The sequence below is a fragment of the Strongylocentrotus purpuratus genome, unplaced genomic scaffold (assembly GCF_000002235.5).
Source record: "Strongylocentrotus purpuratus isolate Spur 01 unplaced genomic scaffold, Spur_5.0 spur5_scaffold_3, whole genome shotgun sequence".
NCBI classification, from domain to species: domain Eukaryota; kingdom Metazoa; phylum Echinodermata; class Echinoidea; order Camarodonta; family Strongylocentrotidae; genus Strongylocentrotus; species Strongylocentrotus purpuratus.
Genome location: NW_022145609.1, coordinates 31556406 through 31575638, shown reverse-complemented (window position 1 = coordinate 31575638; position 19233 = coordinate 31556406). Strand labels below are relative to the sequence as shown.

General features: G+C 36.9%; 1 protein-coding gene across 13 annotated transcripts in view; it reads left to right on the top strand.

The window, feature by feature from the left end:
• LOC100893850 (F-BAR domain only protein 2) overlaps nt 1-19233 on the top strand; it is a 101961-nt gene that overhangs the window by 44735 nt on the left and 37993 nt on the right. For 11 of the 13 annotated variants that reach the window (XM_030996415.1, XM_030996411.1, XM_030996410.1 and 8 more), the window contains exons 8-12: nt 5643-5741; nt 11729-11825; nt 12949-13072; nt 13573-13588; nt 14562-14642. In XM_030996415.1, coding sequence (XP_030852275.1) covers nt 5643-5741; nt 11729-11825; nt 12949-13072; nt 13573-13588; nt 14562-14642 — 417 coding nt within the window. The remainder of the gene's footprint in view (nt 1-5642; nt 5742-11728; nt 11826-12948; nt 13073-13572; nt 13589-14561; nt 14643-19233) is intronic. The other 2 variants (XM_030996416.1, XM_030996422.1) reach the window with 1 other exon arrangement.

Below are 19233 nucleotides of genomic sequence, written 5' to 3'. Positions count from 1 at the left end.
TGATAGATGAGTTCACTGTGATCAACAGTGATTGTTTGAGCTTGCAATAGTTAATGAGTTTTATGAAAGAGGGCTGCTAAGTACTTTGTATGTACTTCAGTTTTGGAGCATCCTCTTAAGATATAGTAGAAAGACAGTGAAGGGTTTTACCAGCATTCTTGCAGCAAGCGATTAAATGCTTTTTGAAGTTTAGCATGTTTCTCCTCAGGAAGTCAGTATGGCACTTGTCTCGTGCAAAATAGAAAATGAAAGACAAATTTAGCAAGGAGGAAGTTTAAATGAAGAAAAAAAGTAGATGGAGCAAATAGGTTTGGTTGATGTTCGTTTGTTTTACCTGACTGCTAAGAAAGCATGTATGCTTGCTTGTAAGTAAGCAACCAGGGGACTGACGGCTTTAAGTCCTCTCTGAGGGACTTGGTAGTGATGATTAATGCCTTACCAAAGGGCACTAGCACATCAGGTGGTTTTGAACATGGGACCTCCCGGTTATGAGGCCACTGTCTAACCACTGAGCCATCATACCTCCTGTGATGTAAACATAAAAAGATGCACATATCTGAATCACAGATGGTACTTTATTCATGTTTCCAGTAAGCAAATTACCTTTTGGTTCAGGCAAATCTATGAATACACAACTATAAGGTACATCATAGTATTCAGGTGCGATCAATATCCTCTTTGGAAGCATTTTTGGTGTTCGCAATGGCACAAGCACTCCAGAGATATTTAGTATTATATTCCACATACTAAGAATCTTGCTCTACGATTGGTCAAAAGTAAATCACGTGATGAAAGATAGATCACCCATTACTGATAGGAGAAGCAAAAAGTTCGTTACACTGTGTAGATAGTACTACTATCTACACAGTGCAACGCACTTTCACTGAAGATAGAGCTACTATCTACAAAGGGCAACGCACTTTCACTGAAGATTATCCAAATGCGCACTAAAACAGGCGTAATTAAGCGCGCATTACCAATGAGCGCAATTAAAACAAACACATGCGCGCACCGTACACTCAAGGGGTTGGGTTAAAGGTAATACAAAGTTTTGGTATGGGGTCATGAATTTGGTTCAAATAAACATATTGGAAGCATATGCGATCCAACAATATTCAGTGATCATTGTCGCGGTTGAAATCGAGTCTTAAGTTATGAAATTGTAAATAATAAACTCTTTATGTTGTATAGCTCCCTCTCAAGGTCAATATATGAATTAAGCCATAAAACAATGTTTCTTGATTAAAATTGACCAATCGGTTATTCCCGTTTGAAAATAACATATCACAACAACATATTCTGAGATTTTCATGGTCGCAGCTACCATTGTACGGCCGTAAGCGCTATTTGAAATTTATCAACATTTACCGGGAGCACCGGTAAATTTTTATATTCAATTTTTCTCGAAAGTAAAAATGTTTCAGGGGATAAATTTTTTAGTGCTTATAATACATCCACAGGGGCATCCAAATATAACAAAATTGTAAATAATCACTATCCACCCAATTTTCAAAATTTCCCAAAACTTTGTATTACCTTTAAACTACTGTTTAACTTTTTTGGTGTGAATTTGGGCATGGTGTCTTTTATGTAGATGCATAAACGTCCTTTTCTTTTTGTAGTTAAATTGTTTTAGATGTGGAATATAAAGCAAATAATCACCTTTTGGTTTCAGGCGATGGCAAACTATCACTTCCTCGTCGATCAGAATGTATACGCTATCTTTCCTCAGCTTCGCTTTGGAAAGATAGCTACATCCAGATCGCCTCGGAAGTGATCGTTTGTCCCATCACCTTCACCAACGGTAGTTATTTGCTTACTCATAATGATTCTTCCTAAATCATAATTGTTATCGAAGTCTGCAACTTAAGACCATTTTTTTTGGACTTTATTTTTAGATACTAATTATAATTATTAGTCTTAACTATATTGTTTTATTTGCATCCAGTCACTGAAAGCAAAACACATTACCAATTTTCATACAAGTACCATGTAAGCAGAGACATAATAAAATAGTAAGATTGCAGCTACATTACAGCTATTCTTGAGCTCTGGTATGGGCATCGTATGTCGAGAGAACATGGCAATAATTCATTCTGGATTGTTTATCCTGCTGTAGATTGATTGTTTGAACCAGTAAAATAAACACAACCTCACAAAAACTTGATGGAAATGATCTTAAATAAAAACCACAACTCCCATTTGCACATAATGACCCGTGTTAAGCACATGGTGTGGGGCGTACAGTACTTACCTTGATTTCCTTATCTTTCTATGCTCATTACTCAGCCCTATACATTTTCTATTTTTCTACCAAAATTTGCTTGGCAAATGTTATTTATTTGTAATCTTAAATATTCAGTGTAAGTTTTGTTGAATTCTGTGAGAATTTATTTTTCATCATTACCAGAACTCAAGCTTATTTTTAAAATGACACGGTAACATTGCCTCAGATTCTGAAACAAAATCCTGGATTTAGCTCATGCTGCAATCATAATTATAAACCTTTAGGTCAGTCAGGAATCCCATGACTTTTACAAGACAATTGCCTTTCTGATTATCAAGATATTTATGGTTGGAAATCGAAATGTCATTTTTTTGTTTTCCTAACGTTTTTTTTATAACACTACAGTCTATTGGGGATAATGAGTATGGTAAAACCGGTCACTCAAAGAGCGCAATTTTTATAGGGCTTCAATATTACACCATATCACAAACACTGATAACATGTAGGGCCGTGCATTTCAGATTTAACATTGTTAAACGATGCCTGTAATGTAACAAAGGGATGACAATAGTGACAATGCAGATGCTATTCTACATGTAATTTTAAGTTCAGCATTTATTAGAAAAATGAAACGAAAATGAAATATATTTGCAACCAAAGCCTCTGCCAAGGTAGTGTAAACATAACAACACGGAAATCTCTACAAGCATTTGTGAATATTGAGGATGAAGCAAGCTTTTCCAATGTTCGAGGGACCTTCTGTTTCGACCTGGGGGTATATTACAAGCATCGAGATCGAATTCCTAGGCCTGTCCTCATCAGCTCAAGTTTGCCAAATAACTGGCCAGTTTCAGACTCTGGATATTATCCTGAAGCTCAAAATTGCGTCCTCACCAGACCGATACGCTCATCACAAACTAGCTCGGACGGGCGTAAATTAGCCCGCTATTTCCTAAATAGCGGGCTTTTTTGGAAACGTCGACCAAATATCCCACTAATTGCAATTGCGGGTTGATGAAGACGCAAATTAACTGGCTAATTTGTGACCGGGATAGTTAAAATAGCAGGTTATTTGGCAAACTCGAGCTGATGAGGACAGGCCTCCTGTGTTTCAGCCCTAGGCTAGGAGACTGATAGAGATTATATTACTGTTCGCTAAATCATGAGCTTGTCTGGCAGATAGTATCAATTATTTGTCAGCCTGGAGCACTTTCTCTCTCCGACTATTCACGTTGCTTTCATCTTTTACTCCATACAATCTATAGCCATAGAAAGCTGAGTTTGCTGTAATAAAAGCTAATCAAACCCATGGATGTTTTGAAAAAGTATAGTCATTGAGCTTTTCTTCTAATGTCATAATGTAATTTTCTTTTTATTGCTAGATTTTCTAGACAGTTGCATGTATGTGTATCTGGTATAGAAATATTCAGTAAAAAATCTATTGGAGGAAAATTCATAGAATGTACATATTTTTAAAGGGATAGTTGAGTTCTGTTGCAGAGGGCGCTACACAAAATAATTTTTTTTGTGGGATAATGAAAAACTGAGTGTCAAATATGATAGAACATACAATTAAAATAACATAAATCATCTTTGTTTGATCAAAATCGGTTCAGAGATGGCTGAAATATCCTTAAATATAACGATTTCTAATACTTGTGTACCACCACTAATTTTAGATAGTTTGAAAAAGCCGTTGAAAAAAAACGAAATAGCCTTTTACGTCGTATTTCAGCCAATGCAGATGTTCGGCTTTTTTGTTGGTTATATTACGCACAACCAGCCGGCCCATGTACAGTGTATTGTTATTTTTAATTAAATAATTATTTAACGATATTTTTTTAAAGTAGAGCTGAATTGGTATGATCGTATTGGCTAAATTTCACACATTTTGGGGTCTAAAATTACCTTCATAGCAATTTTAGGTTCTAAAAAGGCACTAGAAATGTCATAGATAAGAATAAGAGCAATAACCATGCACTTTGAAGGCATTTGCGGTCTGAAAACAGAACTCAACTATCCCTTTAAGCTTTCAAATGGTGCCACTTTCAGGATTTTCAACAATTGTGCAGAAGTCTTTGCTTTATCTACATGTCACAACTTCTAGGACTATGAATCTATTTAATGTGCCAAACCACGAACTACATGTATGAGACTTTGTTATTGAATGGGACAAAGGATCTGTAAAGAATGTTTCCAATTGCAATATGGGCTGAACAAAACAGTGCTTGTATGATATTTTGTTAAGCTAGGATAATTGATTGAGATCATTTGTCTGCGAAAGAAGGCGATCGTTTTGAGGTCTATTGCCAGACAGCTTCTGTAACTCGATAGAAAGCTTGTCTTGAAATTAGTGTCTACTAAAGTTCGCTTTTATCTTTGATACAAGATAGTTGTGTGATTGTGCACTCTTTTGAATAATGAAAGATTAAAACCGTTTTGAAGTTTTTCACAAAATTATTATTATTAAATGAAGATAATATACAGTAGGCTTGTGGATGCACCATGTGAGAGAGAGAGAGGATTGAGGAGTTCTGAAAAGGACTCTGACTCAGTAATCTTTCTTGAGGATGTGTAGTTCTGAAAGGACTGTTGGTGTAGTCTTAAAAAAGACTGTTGGTTATCTTTCTTAGCTTATAGTTCTAAGGAGAACTATAGCGCTTGGAGAGGATGGGTGGCGGGAGTGGCTCGACGTTTCGAACAGGTTGACTATCCGTGAAGATAATAGTTGGATTTTTTTTCTTCTTTTCCTGAGAGTACAAATATTACTGCTTTTTTCTTATTGTAGTTTAGCTGAGTTAACATAACGAGGCACTCTAGTATTCATAGAATTCGTTCTTACCAGGTACCGGTATTCATTCACTTCACCTGGGTGGAGAGTGGCAAATGTAGATTAATGCCTTGCCAAAGGACCTAAGTGCTGTGTGAGGGATTCAAACCCTGGTCATATGATCTATAGTGTGATGTCTTACCCACTAGACCATGACACATCTATGTCTGATCTTGGATCTGTGGCCTTCTGTGTGTGAAAGACTGTGCTTAGCTTTAAGAATAAGATGAATTTAATTGCACTGGTTTATTATCTATTTATCTTTCCTGGTATCTGCTCCCAGCTCGGAGGAGGTTGATTGCAACATTTTTCCACACATCTCTCTTATCTGCCATTCTAGAGCACTCTAACTGTGTCATTCCACTTCCAGGTCTTTATTTTCTCCTCCAGGTTGGTTCTCGGCTTTCCTCTCGGTCTAGTACCTTCTACTTTTCCTTCCAACAAATAATTATGATTCAAATGATGATAATCATGGTGTCTCCATAGCAAAAGATGAGCAGCATTTGCATTGATCAAAGTTTTGATGTAATTTTTTTTTCTTCCTCTCTCTCTCTCTCTCTCTCTCTCTCTCTCTTTGTCTCCTAGAAATTTGAAGCTTTAGAAGAAGCGCACTTACAGCAGCTCAAAGACTTCATTAAGCAGTACAACATCGCCATCAAGGATTGCCATAACAGTGTACAAAAGGTAAGATTCTGAAACAAAATCCTGGATTTAGCCCATGCTGAAATCATAATTATAAACCTTTTGGTCAGTCAGGAATCCCATGACCTTTACAAGCCGATCGCCTGTCTGATTATCAAGATATTTATGATGGGAAATCGAAAATTTCATTTTTTTTGTTTTCCTAACGTTTTTCTTATAACACTACAGTCTATTGGGGATAATGAGTATGGTAAAACCGGTCATTCAAAGAGCTCAATTATTATAGGGCTTCAATATTACACCCTATCACAGACACTGATAACACGTAGGGCCGTGCATCTCAGATTTAACATTGTTAAACGATGCCTTTAATGTAACGGTTTTTATAACACTGCAGTCTATTGGGGGAAATTAGTATGGTAAAACCGGTCACTCAAAGATTTTTACTTTTTTGAGGCACTTCATGATCATTTTGAAGCACAATTTTTTTTAGCGCTTCAATATTACACCATATCACAGACACTGATAACACGTAGGGCCATGCATCTCAGATTTAACATTGTTAAACGATGCCTTTAATGCTTAAAGATTTCATCAAGTAGTACACCATTGGAGTAAAAGCATGGTTCTTAAACAGCAATGTTATCACCACTTTTTCATTGCTAAGCCCTGAAATGCGGTGCTAAGAGCTTGAGTGACAACAGCAATCAAAGTAGTACTGTGGGTTAAGTGTCTTTATGAAGGTAGAAAGTCCATAACCAATCAGAGACGGCATGGGTATGAAAAACAAAAGAGACAAACTTCTATTCTTAAGCACTGCATTTTAAACTTCTGATTTGAAATTTTCCAATTAATTCCTGTTGTAAAGATGTATGTACTGTTTACATTTGAAAAAGAAAAAAGAATAAATGTTATGCAGTAAGATCTGCATGTACATGTACCTTTGAAATATATGTAATGCCACACAGTACGCAAGGATATTTGCATACACGTATGACTGTTTATCAACAGGGGTTATTCTCGATGTTCAAGCCTTGAGAGTTGACCTGTAGATTTATCAGGATTATTCCAGGGTTTTTAAAACCATTTGACTTTCAGACCACAAGATTATAGTAGGTGTGGAAAATATGACAAGAATACACAAACTGCTAATTTTGATTCACCCCTCCCACTTATGCCTTCCCAGTAGCTAAATATTTATCCCTATAATGAGGTCGTCTGCTCTCGAACTCTCTCAGATACATGTAGGATTTATATTTTTAACACTAAAAACTCTCAGAATTTCTCATCTCTCCCTCTTTCATTCTTTTTCCTTCGTCTTTCTCTATTCATGTAATGTTTTGATTTAAACATTTAGATTATTAGCAAAAAAAGACAGTGTGTTGATATTGTTTAGATTTTCATTTCATCTCTTTATTTGTTTAAAAGATATATGGGTATTCCTTTTTTTTATAAATAAATCTTTGAGGAGATATTGTAGTAATCCTTTATTTATGGAGTTATGGAGTGTGCACTGGCATTAAAGGGGGAGGGAGAGGAGGAGATGGGAGTCTTTTATACATTTTATTTATTTATCTATTTATTTCTAATCTTTTGACAGGGTAGCCCTTTTGACATGGCTAAGGTGGGGGCGTAGGAGAGGGTTGTATCAGTTTCTCCTCATGTTCCCTTTCCCCCTCTTCCTTTTCTCTCCCTTTTTCTCATTTTCTCTTTTTTGGGGGTCTTTTTATGGAAGGGGGGGATGTGCCCTTACCCCCTTGTAGCTATGCCATTGATGCTAGTCCATTTATAGTGCTATGTCAGCTGCTGCAGGCTCTGTTTTTTTTTAGGGGTAGCTCATCTACATGTACGTCAATAGACTGAATCATGTGACGCAAAAAGCAACCTTTTCTCTTCCCCCTCCCCATGAGTAATAAAGCTGTCAACCACTTCCCCAGCGAGGGCTCCTTATAGGGCCCTTCCCACCCGACATTCACGTGTTTGGAATCATTCCGCTTCTTCTCTGATATTCCCACCGAACACGTGTCCTTCCGTTGCACGTGCCGCCGTTCTTGTTTGCGTTGTTTGTTTCGTGAGTGAGGCGCTGTTTGTGTGCCAAGGTTTTTAAAGGGCACTAGACACAGAGGCAAGTTGTTTTGTTCAGAGGAAGACTGAGAGGAAGCGAATGGCAGTGGGGGTAAAGAGGGGGAGGGGAATCGACGGGGAGGGAGATTGGAATAGATATCCTTTGTAGATACAAAGACTAGACTAGAGATAAAGAAAGAGCGAGAGTGAGAATGGGATCTGGAGAGAGATGGGGGGGGGGGATAGATATATAGATAGATAGATAGTTAGATAGACAGACAGACAGAGAAAGAGAGATACAAAGAGAGAGAGAGAGAGAGAGAGAGAGATACAGAAAGATAGAGAGCGACAAAGAGAGAGAAAGAGAGAGAGACAGAGACGGAGAGTTTTTAAAAGTGTCTATAATGCCTGAAGTGTCTTATAAAATGCTGTCACAATAATTAGCAAAATATTATATTTTAATAATGTTGACTTAAACCCAGAAGTTCTTAGTGTTTATATTCCAAATACTTTTCGAAAAAGGCCAGAGATACATATAACTTGCACTGTAGTTCTGTGGATATTGAAGTCATATTGAAATCAAATCATATTCAATTGGTTAAACTCTTGAACTCATGACTAATACATTGAATGTTAAAGGACAATGTCCTATGGTTTCACATCGAACAGCTGCCGTCATCCCCAACACAACAAGAGATTAGTATTCCCTCCATGGATCAAATCATTTTTAACCCATTAAATACTGGCATTGGTTAGTTACTGTACTAAGCCTATGGGTATGAGACTTTTCAGTATTGAAGGGGTTAAATGTCCTTTCTTTGCTGTCGAGTATTCAACCACAAGCTGAGAGTAAATCCTGTTTGTGAAATATTACAATTCTATTATAAAGCTACAGTGTAGTTCTCAGTCTGTGTTACAAATTAACATTTTCAAAATGTTTTAATTCTGAATTACATATGCTATTATTGACCAAGTTTGGGGGGGGGGGAAGAAAAGTAAGGAGAGTGAATACTAATTTATCTATCCTACAGTAGACAGCAGGAAAATGTAATCTTAAATTGCTACCCTCCTAAAAACAATATCCCAAATATAAATCTTGGATTGTTATACCCCCTCCCCCCTAAAAGAAAATCACAAATATTATCTTAAAATTGCTTTTTGTGAAATGTTTGTACTTAATATCAATATAATTTTGAATTCACTATTCTTACGACATGTAAATAACCAGTTGTTGGTTTTTTAAGGAACGGTCCAGCCAGTAATGGGGGTTTTTGCCCTGGGGGGTGGGGCACTGGAACAACACTGTTGCTATGGAGACGATTCGTTAGCATTCATGAGAGAGAGGGGGAAGGGGGATGATTAGTGAACTAAACAAAGTCTGAACAGCTGTTAATTGAACATGAATGTTAGCGAGGAGACTCCCCGACTGCTAGGCAGGATCTAACGCACAGGACACCCGTATCCTCTGATGGCAAGGGTTACTAACTAATGCCTGACTTCCAAATATAACTTCCCCCCTCAAGTCCTGCCCCAACGAGAGCTCGGTGCCCCCAGCCCACTCATCACATGCTCTAGCCATTCAGAGTCATGCCCGCCAAGCGACGTTTGTCTTTGCCTTTGTCGGTTTGATTTCTTTTCCTCGGTGAGACTCGCAGAAGGAAAAAAAAAAAAGCGGGTGTAATCCGTTCCAGGACTAGCAGATTAAGTGTCATTACAGCCGGGTTTGTCAGATTGTGCACTGACTCTTGGCTTTTATCCTTGAAAACAGATACATTTGATTTCCGCCTCTGTCATGTTCGTTCTGTGATTGTGGGCACATTCGGGACATGACTGACTGAATGTGAGCGTAGGAATCATACAATATGAAAGTCGTGCTGTAGACCTTGCGACTGGAACCTTACAAAGTGCAGCGTTGTAGATCGTTGTAGACCTTACAAAATGCAGCTGATAGATAGGAACATTTACTACTGAGCGCAAACAAACAAAGCAAGTTTGGAATCTCTGTGCTCAGGTTCCTGCAGGGAATGTACAGTGTATTGTTTGGAACTTAAACCTTCTAATGCATTGAGCTATAAGGTGATAAAGGCTTCTTATTTATACACGCATGGATTGAACTTCAAGAAATTCTGGCGTTCCCTTCTTTTAGATCACTTACCAGGGGATATAATAAGGATTCTACGTTGAGTCTTACATTGAGCTATGCCTATAAGGTGACAAAGGCGTCTTGTTTTTGCTCGCATGGATTGAACTTGAAGAAATCTTGGAGTTTCTCTTTCTTGTGGATCTATTTCTCTTATGAGTGGATATAATTCAGGATTCTACAGAAATGCTTGAGGATATTAGGAATATACGCAAGTTTGCCTGAGGAAATTAACTTGTTTGAGGAATATGAGGACTTTATAGGGAAATTCCCCAAAGCAGCTGAGATCAAGCACTCCTGTATCCAAGAGACGTATACACTTTGATCCGAAGTCAGGACAATGAGGATCCGATGTGATCAAAGTTGAAGTCTGGATTCATAGTCTATCCTGGAATAATGCTAAAAAAAGAGCAAGCTGACAACGGATGTCACAATATACATGTTATTATAGTTTCTTAAAGATTCGATTGAAGGGCTTTCATGGCCTTGTTAAGTGATCATGCTCAACTTCTTGTACTGCTAAAGGGGTGGAAGTGTTAATTGTCTGCTGATCTCTCTTCCTTGTGAATGGGCTTTGGCTTTGTGGATGGGCTTTAATTGGATTACCCCCCAAGAGTAATTAAAAGGAAGTTGTCTCGTCTCATCTGGTTTGGTTTGACCCGTTCTAATTGATCATTTCACTTGAATCATGGGAAATTGCTATAGGAGAATACAGCCAACAGAGGAGGAGGTGACTCGATTTTTTTATTTCTTGAAGTTGTTTTTCTTTTCTTTTTGGTGTATTATTCATTTTTCTGCTTTCCTTTTTATTTCACTTTATCTCTCTTTCCTTCTCTTTCCTCTCACTTTCTTCATCTGTTCACAGTTGTATTCCTCTTTTCTTATCTATACATGTATGTATCTTTCTCTCTCCCTTTCTTCTCTCTCTTCTTTTTCTTCTCTCTCTTTCTTTCTCTCTCTCTCTCTCTCTCTCTCTCTTCTCTCTCTTTCTCACTCTTTCTCTATCTTTCTCTTTCTCTTTCTCTCTCTCTTTTACTCTTTCTCTCTTTTACTCTTTCTCCCTCCCTCCCTCCCTCCCTCCCTCCCTCTCTCCCTCCCTCCCATTCTCAATCTGTCTGCTCTGATTATCTCCCCTTCCTTTATCCATTGCTAACTAAACAATAAATCATATTCACAGTGATTTAATGTAGGTTTCTTCAGTCTCAGAAGATTCAGTGCTCCTGTACACATTGTACATGTAATTCTGAGAGCATAGAACTGAGATTTGTTTCAATTCAATAATGTTGATTTTCTTTTTCAACAATTTAAAGTTTACTCCACCTATAATTGTCATTGGAATTAGACTTTTATCACTGATTAGAAATAATATAAAGTAATAATAACATGTAGTAATGATAATAATACTGTACATGTATGTAGATATAATAATAATAAAGTAATAATAATATGTATTGATATTGATAGTGGTGGTTATTTTACCTGACAGCTAAGAAAGCAATAAATGCTTGTTAGTAAGCAACCAGAAGACTGACAGCTTAAGGTCCTCTCTGAGGGACCTGATAATGAGGATTAATGCCTTACCAAAGGATTACGAGACCACTGCTCTACCGACTGAGCTATCGCTATAATAATAAAGTAATAATAATATGTAGTAATAATAATGTAGTAATAATAATATGATTTGATAATGATATGCAGTAATGATAATATAGTAATAATAATATGCAGTAATAATAATAATAATAATACTGTGTAGTAACAATAATATTGCAATATCTGATTCCTTCAAAGCTTAATCATTTCATGTATTTTTTGTGTGAAATAGGTGCAGCGAGAGTTCACAGAGCAATGTGAAGAGCTAACAGAAGTCAAACTCATCTCAATGTTCTCAGAGTCTAAGGGTACCGGCAAGGAACGACCTGGTATGTATCATGCATTCTACATGTATCACTAATGTAGAGGTGTCGTGGACGAGTGGATATGTCACCAGACTGGGGATCACAAGGTCCTTGGTTTAAGTCCCACCTTGGCACAAATGTCCTTTGGCAAGACATTGATCTACATTTGCCACTCTCCACCCAGGTGTTAAATGGGTGCCCGGTAGGAAGCAAATGTGCTTAGATTAGCAAGTGTGCGCTTGTTTAAATGATGCCTGGCTGGAATGCTCCCCAGGGAGTGGAGAATGTGCGTACATTGTGTGCGGGTAAGCCTGAATCCGATGACCGGGGAAATAATATATATATATCTGTAAAGCGCTTTGAGAGGGCCTTCGGTCCTAAAAAGCGCTATATACATACATGTACATGTAAGAACTGGCTATATCCAGGAGAGAAATTGGGACCTGGGGGGTGTTTCACAAAGATCCTAAGTTGAACTTATCTCTAAGTTGGACTTAAAAATTATGGAAAGCCATTAGCATCTTTGAAAATATTTTGTTAAAGTTATTTTGAAAGGCATAAAATGTTGATTCAAATCATTCATATTTTCTATCATCAAGGAGATTTCATGTTCTGGATGTGGTATTTATAAAAAGTCTAAAATACTTGCATTTCTGCTTTTGAATATATTTCACTTTAAGGCTCCAATGGCTGTCCATAATTTTTAAGTCCAACTTAGTGTTAAGTTCTACTTATGATCTTTGTGAAACACCTCCCAGGATGACCAAAGCATTTGTGTTAGTAATATGGCAGGAATACTCTCTAGGGAGTGGAGATGATGCACATTGTGCATGAATGAATCCGGTAACAGGGGTAATACATGTAATATCTGTAAAGCGTTTAGTGACTGTATTACTGATTATTATTATTATTATTATTATTATTATTTTGCAGTAAAGGGTAGTTTTACATTATTTGTTTATTTTTATTTATTTATTTTGGTTTAAAATGATAGAAAGAAGACAAAGATTTAATCTCACATTTTTCTCAAAATGATTGAATTGTATATTTGTATACTTGTACAGGTGTATACTTAAAGATCAGATATGTGAATATTTAGATTGTTTTAATGAACCTTTTGTTGTCTTCTGTTTTTTCTCTTTTCTAGTATTATTAGAGTTTGAGGAATGTGATGTATCCAACATACCCATGCCAGACCCAGAGACAACAAAGAAGAAGAAAAAAGTCAAGAAAGCAAAGAAAAAGAAAGATAAAGATGGAGAATCGCCAGGGTAAGTATTACAAACATCACAAAGTCTGGTGCTTTCGTTTAGAAGATCAAGATATTCGAGAAGCAGAGAGATTTTAACTAAAGGAAGAACTGGGGTGATACAAAATTGGTACAGTCAAACCTGGTTTAGTGACCACCCGTCTATAAAGACCACTTATTTTTTCCCCTTATATGTGGTTTCTCATTGAAACATGTACTAAAGGAACCTGTACATAAAGACAGCCTGCCTATAAAGACCACATTTCATGTCTCCCGCTCGTCTATATAAACAGGTTTCACTGTATTATGATAAAATTAAAAGAAAGATGATTCCTTCAAAACCACAGGATTATACATTTAAAAGTATATTTTGTATTGAGGTATGATACTTCTTACAATTGGAATAATTCTGTGCTACAGTGTTTTGTGTTGGTAAACAAATCTGACAATTATAATGTGTATGTACCTATGATTACCAAATGATGCATTTTGTATTCTTTCTATTGTTTTTACCAACCACAGGAACTCGCCAGATATGGTAAGTTGTGCTTTTCTTTTCTTTAGTAAATTAAATAAAACAAGATTATCAGGTCAGAGATCATGATTTACATCACATCAAAGAACTGTAGCATCGTCTGACTAAACATATTCATACATGTAGTTCATACAATACCAGTATCACAGTATTCAATCATGGCGATATCATTGAAACTCAGGGGAGTGTTTCACAAAGACTAAGATCGACTTTAAGTTGGATTTTACTATGGCTGGCCGTTCATGCCACTGTTTGCTCTCACCATTTACTTGTATTGGTCTCTCAAAGGATGTACAAATCATGGTCACAAACCTACAGAATTTATATTTTTTGATAGTTCATTATTGAATGAAAAATATTATCTAAAGATCATACATTGTAATTGAGAGACCAATGGTGAGAGCAACCAGTGGCATGAATGGCCTACCATAGTTAGGTCCAACTTAAAGTTGTTCGTAGTCTTTGTGAAACACTCCCCTGATCATCCATCTCTGCTACATAACACTTCTTACATACATCTAGAATACAAGTACACTGTATTTAATCAACAATCACAAATATTGTAATGTATAGACACAATTCCATGTATTTTATGTTATAAAAATGGTCTGTTGAGTGTTAGGAGCGTGTTACAGGTACCTCATATGCCTTATTATAAGAGTCATTCAGGGTGGTCTTACGACAACATCCGAGAAATATCCACCACAGAAAAAAGGTCATATTAACACTGTCATTACCATTGGCAAATATACCACATCTTAAATCAGCTACATCTTATTAGTGGTATGAAAGAGATAAGAGACACTTCATACATGACTTGATAGTCTAGTTGAATGTTTCAAGAAATAGTCCTATATCTAGTCAAAATATCTCTTCATATGATTGATCTCATCTTCATATTTCCAAACTGTGTTATCTAACCACCACCACCCGCCTTCCCTCTCTCACCAACCAACGCTATCGATCGTCTCCATAGCAACAGAGTAGCAACTCTTCCGATCGCTCTGGCAGCATCGGCAATGCCTCCCTAGGATCTTTTAAAGATTGCGTGTCAGTGGTGAGGCTTTGATATTCTTGAGGGAAATCTTTGTTTTTGTCCATCGTACCTTAACATTCAGTGTATAACCAAATATCTTCACTGCATCTAACTGTATTGTGCGAGCTATGGATATGACTTTTTTCTGTTTAGATATACATGACCAGACCAATTTTTGGTAAAAAAACTGTATCACACTTTCTTTAGACGGGGAATGATTGTTTTTCAGTCAACATTCTCATTTATAATCACAACCTCCAGGTCCCTTTCTGCCATATTTAGCAGTAAATTATATTGTCTGTTTGGGTCACTAGGGGTGGCATTCTCATAAGTTAAGCCGGGACTAAGTCCAGACTAAACAAGAATTTTAGTTCACACTGGAATGCTAGGTGTCATCTTCCTCCTTCAATATTCATGACAAAGATAATCAACCAAGGACTTTGTTGAAATTCAGTTCACACTCATATTATCTTTTTTTCCCATTTCATTGCAAAATTAATTTTTTGGACACTTTTCATTGCAGGATTAAAATCATCTGTATAGGGTAAATGGGTTGGCAACAGGCACTCCATAAAAGTGTGAACTAACTTAGTATGCGCTAACTTAGTAGGCGCTACCGGAATACCACTTAAAATTCTTCTGCTTTAACAAAGTATTGATGCCCTTGTGGTTCCACACAGATGATGTATTGCCTATCATATTTCATGTCAGCACTTTTGTAATGATATCGCAAATGTTTCAGATCATGTGATACTGCTCACTAGTACTTTCACACTGGTTACAGGGAATAATTTTCCTCAAATTTTTTGATTAGCAATTTCAGCCGATGGATAAATATTTCAAATGAAATTCTGTACATTTCTATGGAAGAAAACTGCTACACAAAAGATATTTTGTATAGCAGTCATGCAAAAATGCATAGCAAATTGCGATGCGATACCAGGAAAATTATTCCCTGGGTTATGATTGTAGTGAACATCTATAGAAAAAGGTCATATCCATACAAGACACACAGGGGCACAGCTTCAAATATTGCCTTCTAATCTTTGCGCTCCCCCTCCCGCCCTTACAAAAAAAAAATGTATATTATGCAAAAGGTAACATAAAGGTAAGCAGGGATTAATTACAGTGTCACTGGTTGTATGTATTTCTGTCTCACTTTCTGGAAACACTTCATCTTTTAATATTTTGGTGCTGTCTGCTGGCTCCGCATCTATCGCACTTCCGAACCTCAATAACTTCCACTTTATGTTGTGTATCATTTGTATGTATTTGATATAGTGTTAAGTCTCATCATTTGGGGGTAAACATTAACATTTTGATTTCTTCACCATTTTGATGGCCATTGCGATGGCTGCATCTATGGTCAGAAATGGCTTTGTCCGTAGACCATGTGGAAAGAATTGGGCTCTATTCCAAGTTCAGCATGGATGGTGACCATCTCTTGACTGATCTTTTGTAAGCTATGGTATGGTAATGGTTCATAGAGATAGGTTTGGGCACCATTCCAAACCATTTCCTTCATAATGATGACAAATATTATATGGGTGGTTCAAAATCATTTCTTTTTCCTCTTCCTGGAGGGGGGGGGGGGGGAGTTGGTCACAAAAACTCATGGGTTAATGTCAATCTCACTTGCTACAAATTGTACGTAACCAATTATTAAAGCGTCTCGTCTGCTGCGTACAGGAAAGCCACAAGAGCTGTGCATTGTCAATGTCAGTAGTAGCCTTCTTGCAGGAAGCGGGCAATTTACATGTTCACTCTGTATAACAGTAATGTGCTTTGTTTACCCACTTTGGGAAGTTGGAATTTCCCTTTGCTTTCCCTACTGGGCATGTGTGATTTTTGTCTCCATAGGCCTGTCTTCATCAGCTCGAGTTTGCCAAATAACCCGCTATTTTCAGACTCAGGATATTATCCCGAAGCTCACATCACCAGACCGATACGCTCATCACAAACTAGCTCGGATGGGCGCAAATTAGCCCGCTATTTCCCAAATAGCGGGATATTTTGGAAACAGGACCAAGATTTGTCAGGATATTTTCTCAACCAAATATCCCACCAATTGCAACTGCGGGCCGATGAGGATTCAAATTAACTGGTTAACTTGTGATCGGGATAGTTGAAATAGCGGGTTATTTGGCAAACTCGAGCTGATGAAGACGGGCCTACTCATTGTTCCTCTGGTCCCCTTGGGCAAGTAGCTTCCTGCCATTCTATTTGCATAAAGGTCAAAGGTCATGCAAGCAGCGCTAAGATATATGGACAATATTGCATACAGTGTACGAGTTTGAATAAAGCATCAAGCATTTAAACTGTTGATAAATTTCACTTACCTATACTTTTGATTACCTGCCATAAATAATAGTAAATCGCTGTCCAATATTGTTTTCTGGTGTATTAAATTTATACTCCAACAATTTAAAGCTAATCTTGAGCTCTGGTATAGGAACCTTTTTTTGAGAAAAAATTGCTATGATATATTCTGGATTGTTTGTCCTACAGTAGATTTGTTGTTTGAACCAATGAAATGAAAGCAAAAAAAATCTTACTGGGCATCATCTTCGATATAAACCAAAACTTCCATTTGGACACAGTGACCTGTGTTTAAAAAGCACATGGTGTCCGGCCTAATTACCTGGATTTCCTTTTCTTTCTATGCTCATTACTCAGCCACTATATATTTTCTACCAATTTTTTTTGGCATATATATGTCATTTATTTGTAATCTTGAACATTTATTGTAAGCTTCGCTTTGAGAATTTATTTTTTAATATTTACCAGAACTCAAGTTTATCTTTAAAGAGTATGTCTAATGCCCTTTAAATAGGCATCTTTGTCCTTCGATCCTTTCCAGCATTCAAGAGAATGTTCAACTAAATGTTACTATACCTCATAGCGAATGGCTTGTACTAATCATAGGGATTAAGTGGAAGGATTAACACTCGTCATGCAGCCGAAAATACTCTCTTTGATTACTGAGATAAGGCCAATCGCAAGGGTATATACTCTGAAGTCAAGCTAATGTATTGGTGTCTGGGGAAAATTTAGTAGTCATGTAAAAATAGCATTTACCGGTGAATGAAATTTAACTCTGTTATAGGTAACATTATTAACAACAAAAAATTAGTGCTTTGAGAAAGGTGTGTCTTAAAGGATTGGAATACATGTATGTCACATTTTTGGTGAGGAGTATCAAATATCGAAAGGAGTTTGTTGAAGGATTGTTACCCAGGACACTTTATCTTTATGGTACCAACAAGTTATATATACAAGCATGTATCTAAATTTCATGAGACTACTCTTGGTTTAAGTTATGGGTTCTCGTTTTCATTACATGTTTTTATCTTGTTTCGGACAGTGTTCCATGAATGATATCAAAGTAACAAATTAAGGAATCTGTTTTGAATCCAATGACCGGGGTAATAGTATATTTGTAAAGCACTTAGAGACATTTGTATTAAGCGCTATATAGAAATTAAATATTATTATTATTATTATTATTATTATTATTATTAAATTCAGTATGAACTTTGGGCCGTTACAATGGCCCATGGCAGATACCCGATGTAATCAATAAGTATATTTGAGCAACCTTCAGTAAGAAGATCTCAATGTAATGTAAGTTTCAGATATATGTGAGTTCCAGCAGTGAAAAAAATACACGGGGGCTCAGGGCGAAATAGCCCCCGAAATGCCCAAAAGAGCCCCCGAAAATCAGAAAAGAGCCCCTTAAATTTGCATAGAGTTCAATGCAAAACAAATTTTAGAATGTTATTTTCATGCAGGCAAGGTTGAAAAGTAGCCCCCGAAAAATAAATATTAATTTTTTCCCTGAGTTCCAGTGTTGATAAGAAGGCCTTGTGTCTGCACATGTGTATCCTTTCCTCAACCTCTCTTACTCTGAGGTTGTTTGAAAACAAACTGTACATTGTTGCTTGTAAACAAAGATCTCCTGCCAGCTGTTGGTCTCTTTCGTCAAGACAGGAAAACATTGTTAAAGCAGTAGAAACATTAAAGGTACTACACTATCCAGTGATATGGAAGATGTACATGTACGAGTGTTTTAGGAATCATAATTTTTAATTTTTAAACATACACAAAAAACCCAGGGCATTGTTTCATGAATCCGTCATAAATGCGAATTTACCGACATCCCATCGAGACACGTGTTTAATTTAGTAATTGCATTGCAATGGGTTGCCAGCAAACTTGAACTTATGTCGGTTTTGTGACACGATGCCCTATGAAATATCGAATCAGAATTATGATGACTGACAAATGTTTGGGTTGTAATGTATTGTGTAATATGGTTCTTTGTGCAGAGTGGCTGCCCCAAAAGCAGTACCTTAAGATCAAATCTCTAACCGGAGCAAATTATATCGTTTGTTTGGAGCCAGAAGGGCAGTAAATCTGTGTGAAATGATACAAATTACCACCCTTCTATCTCCAAACAGAAAATATTCTTCTGATTTTGAATATTTAAATGGCTGCAGAAATGCAATGGTATTTCAGGTACAAGTGTAACATAAAGACAAGTGTATCACTTCGGTGAGAGTCTGGGATACTGCACTTTTTTCTGTATTCATTATCACTCAAGCTTTTACTT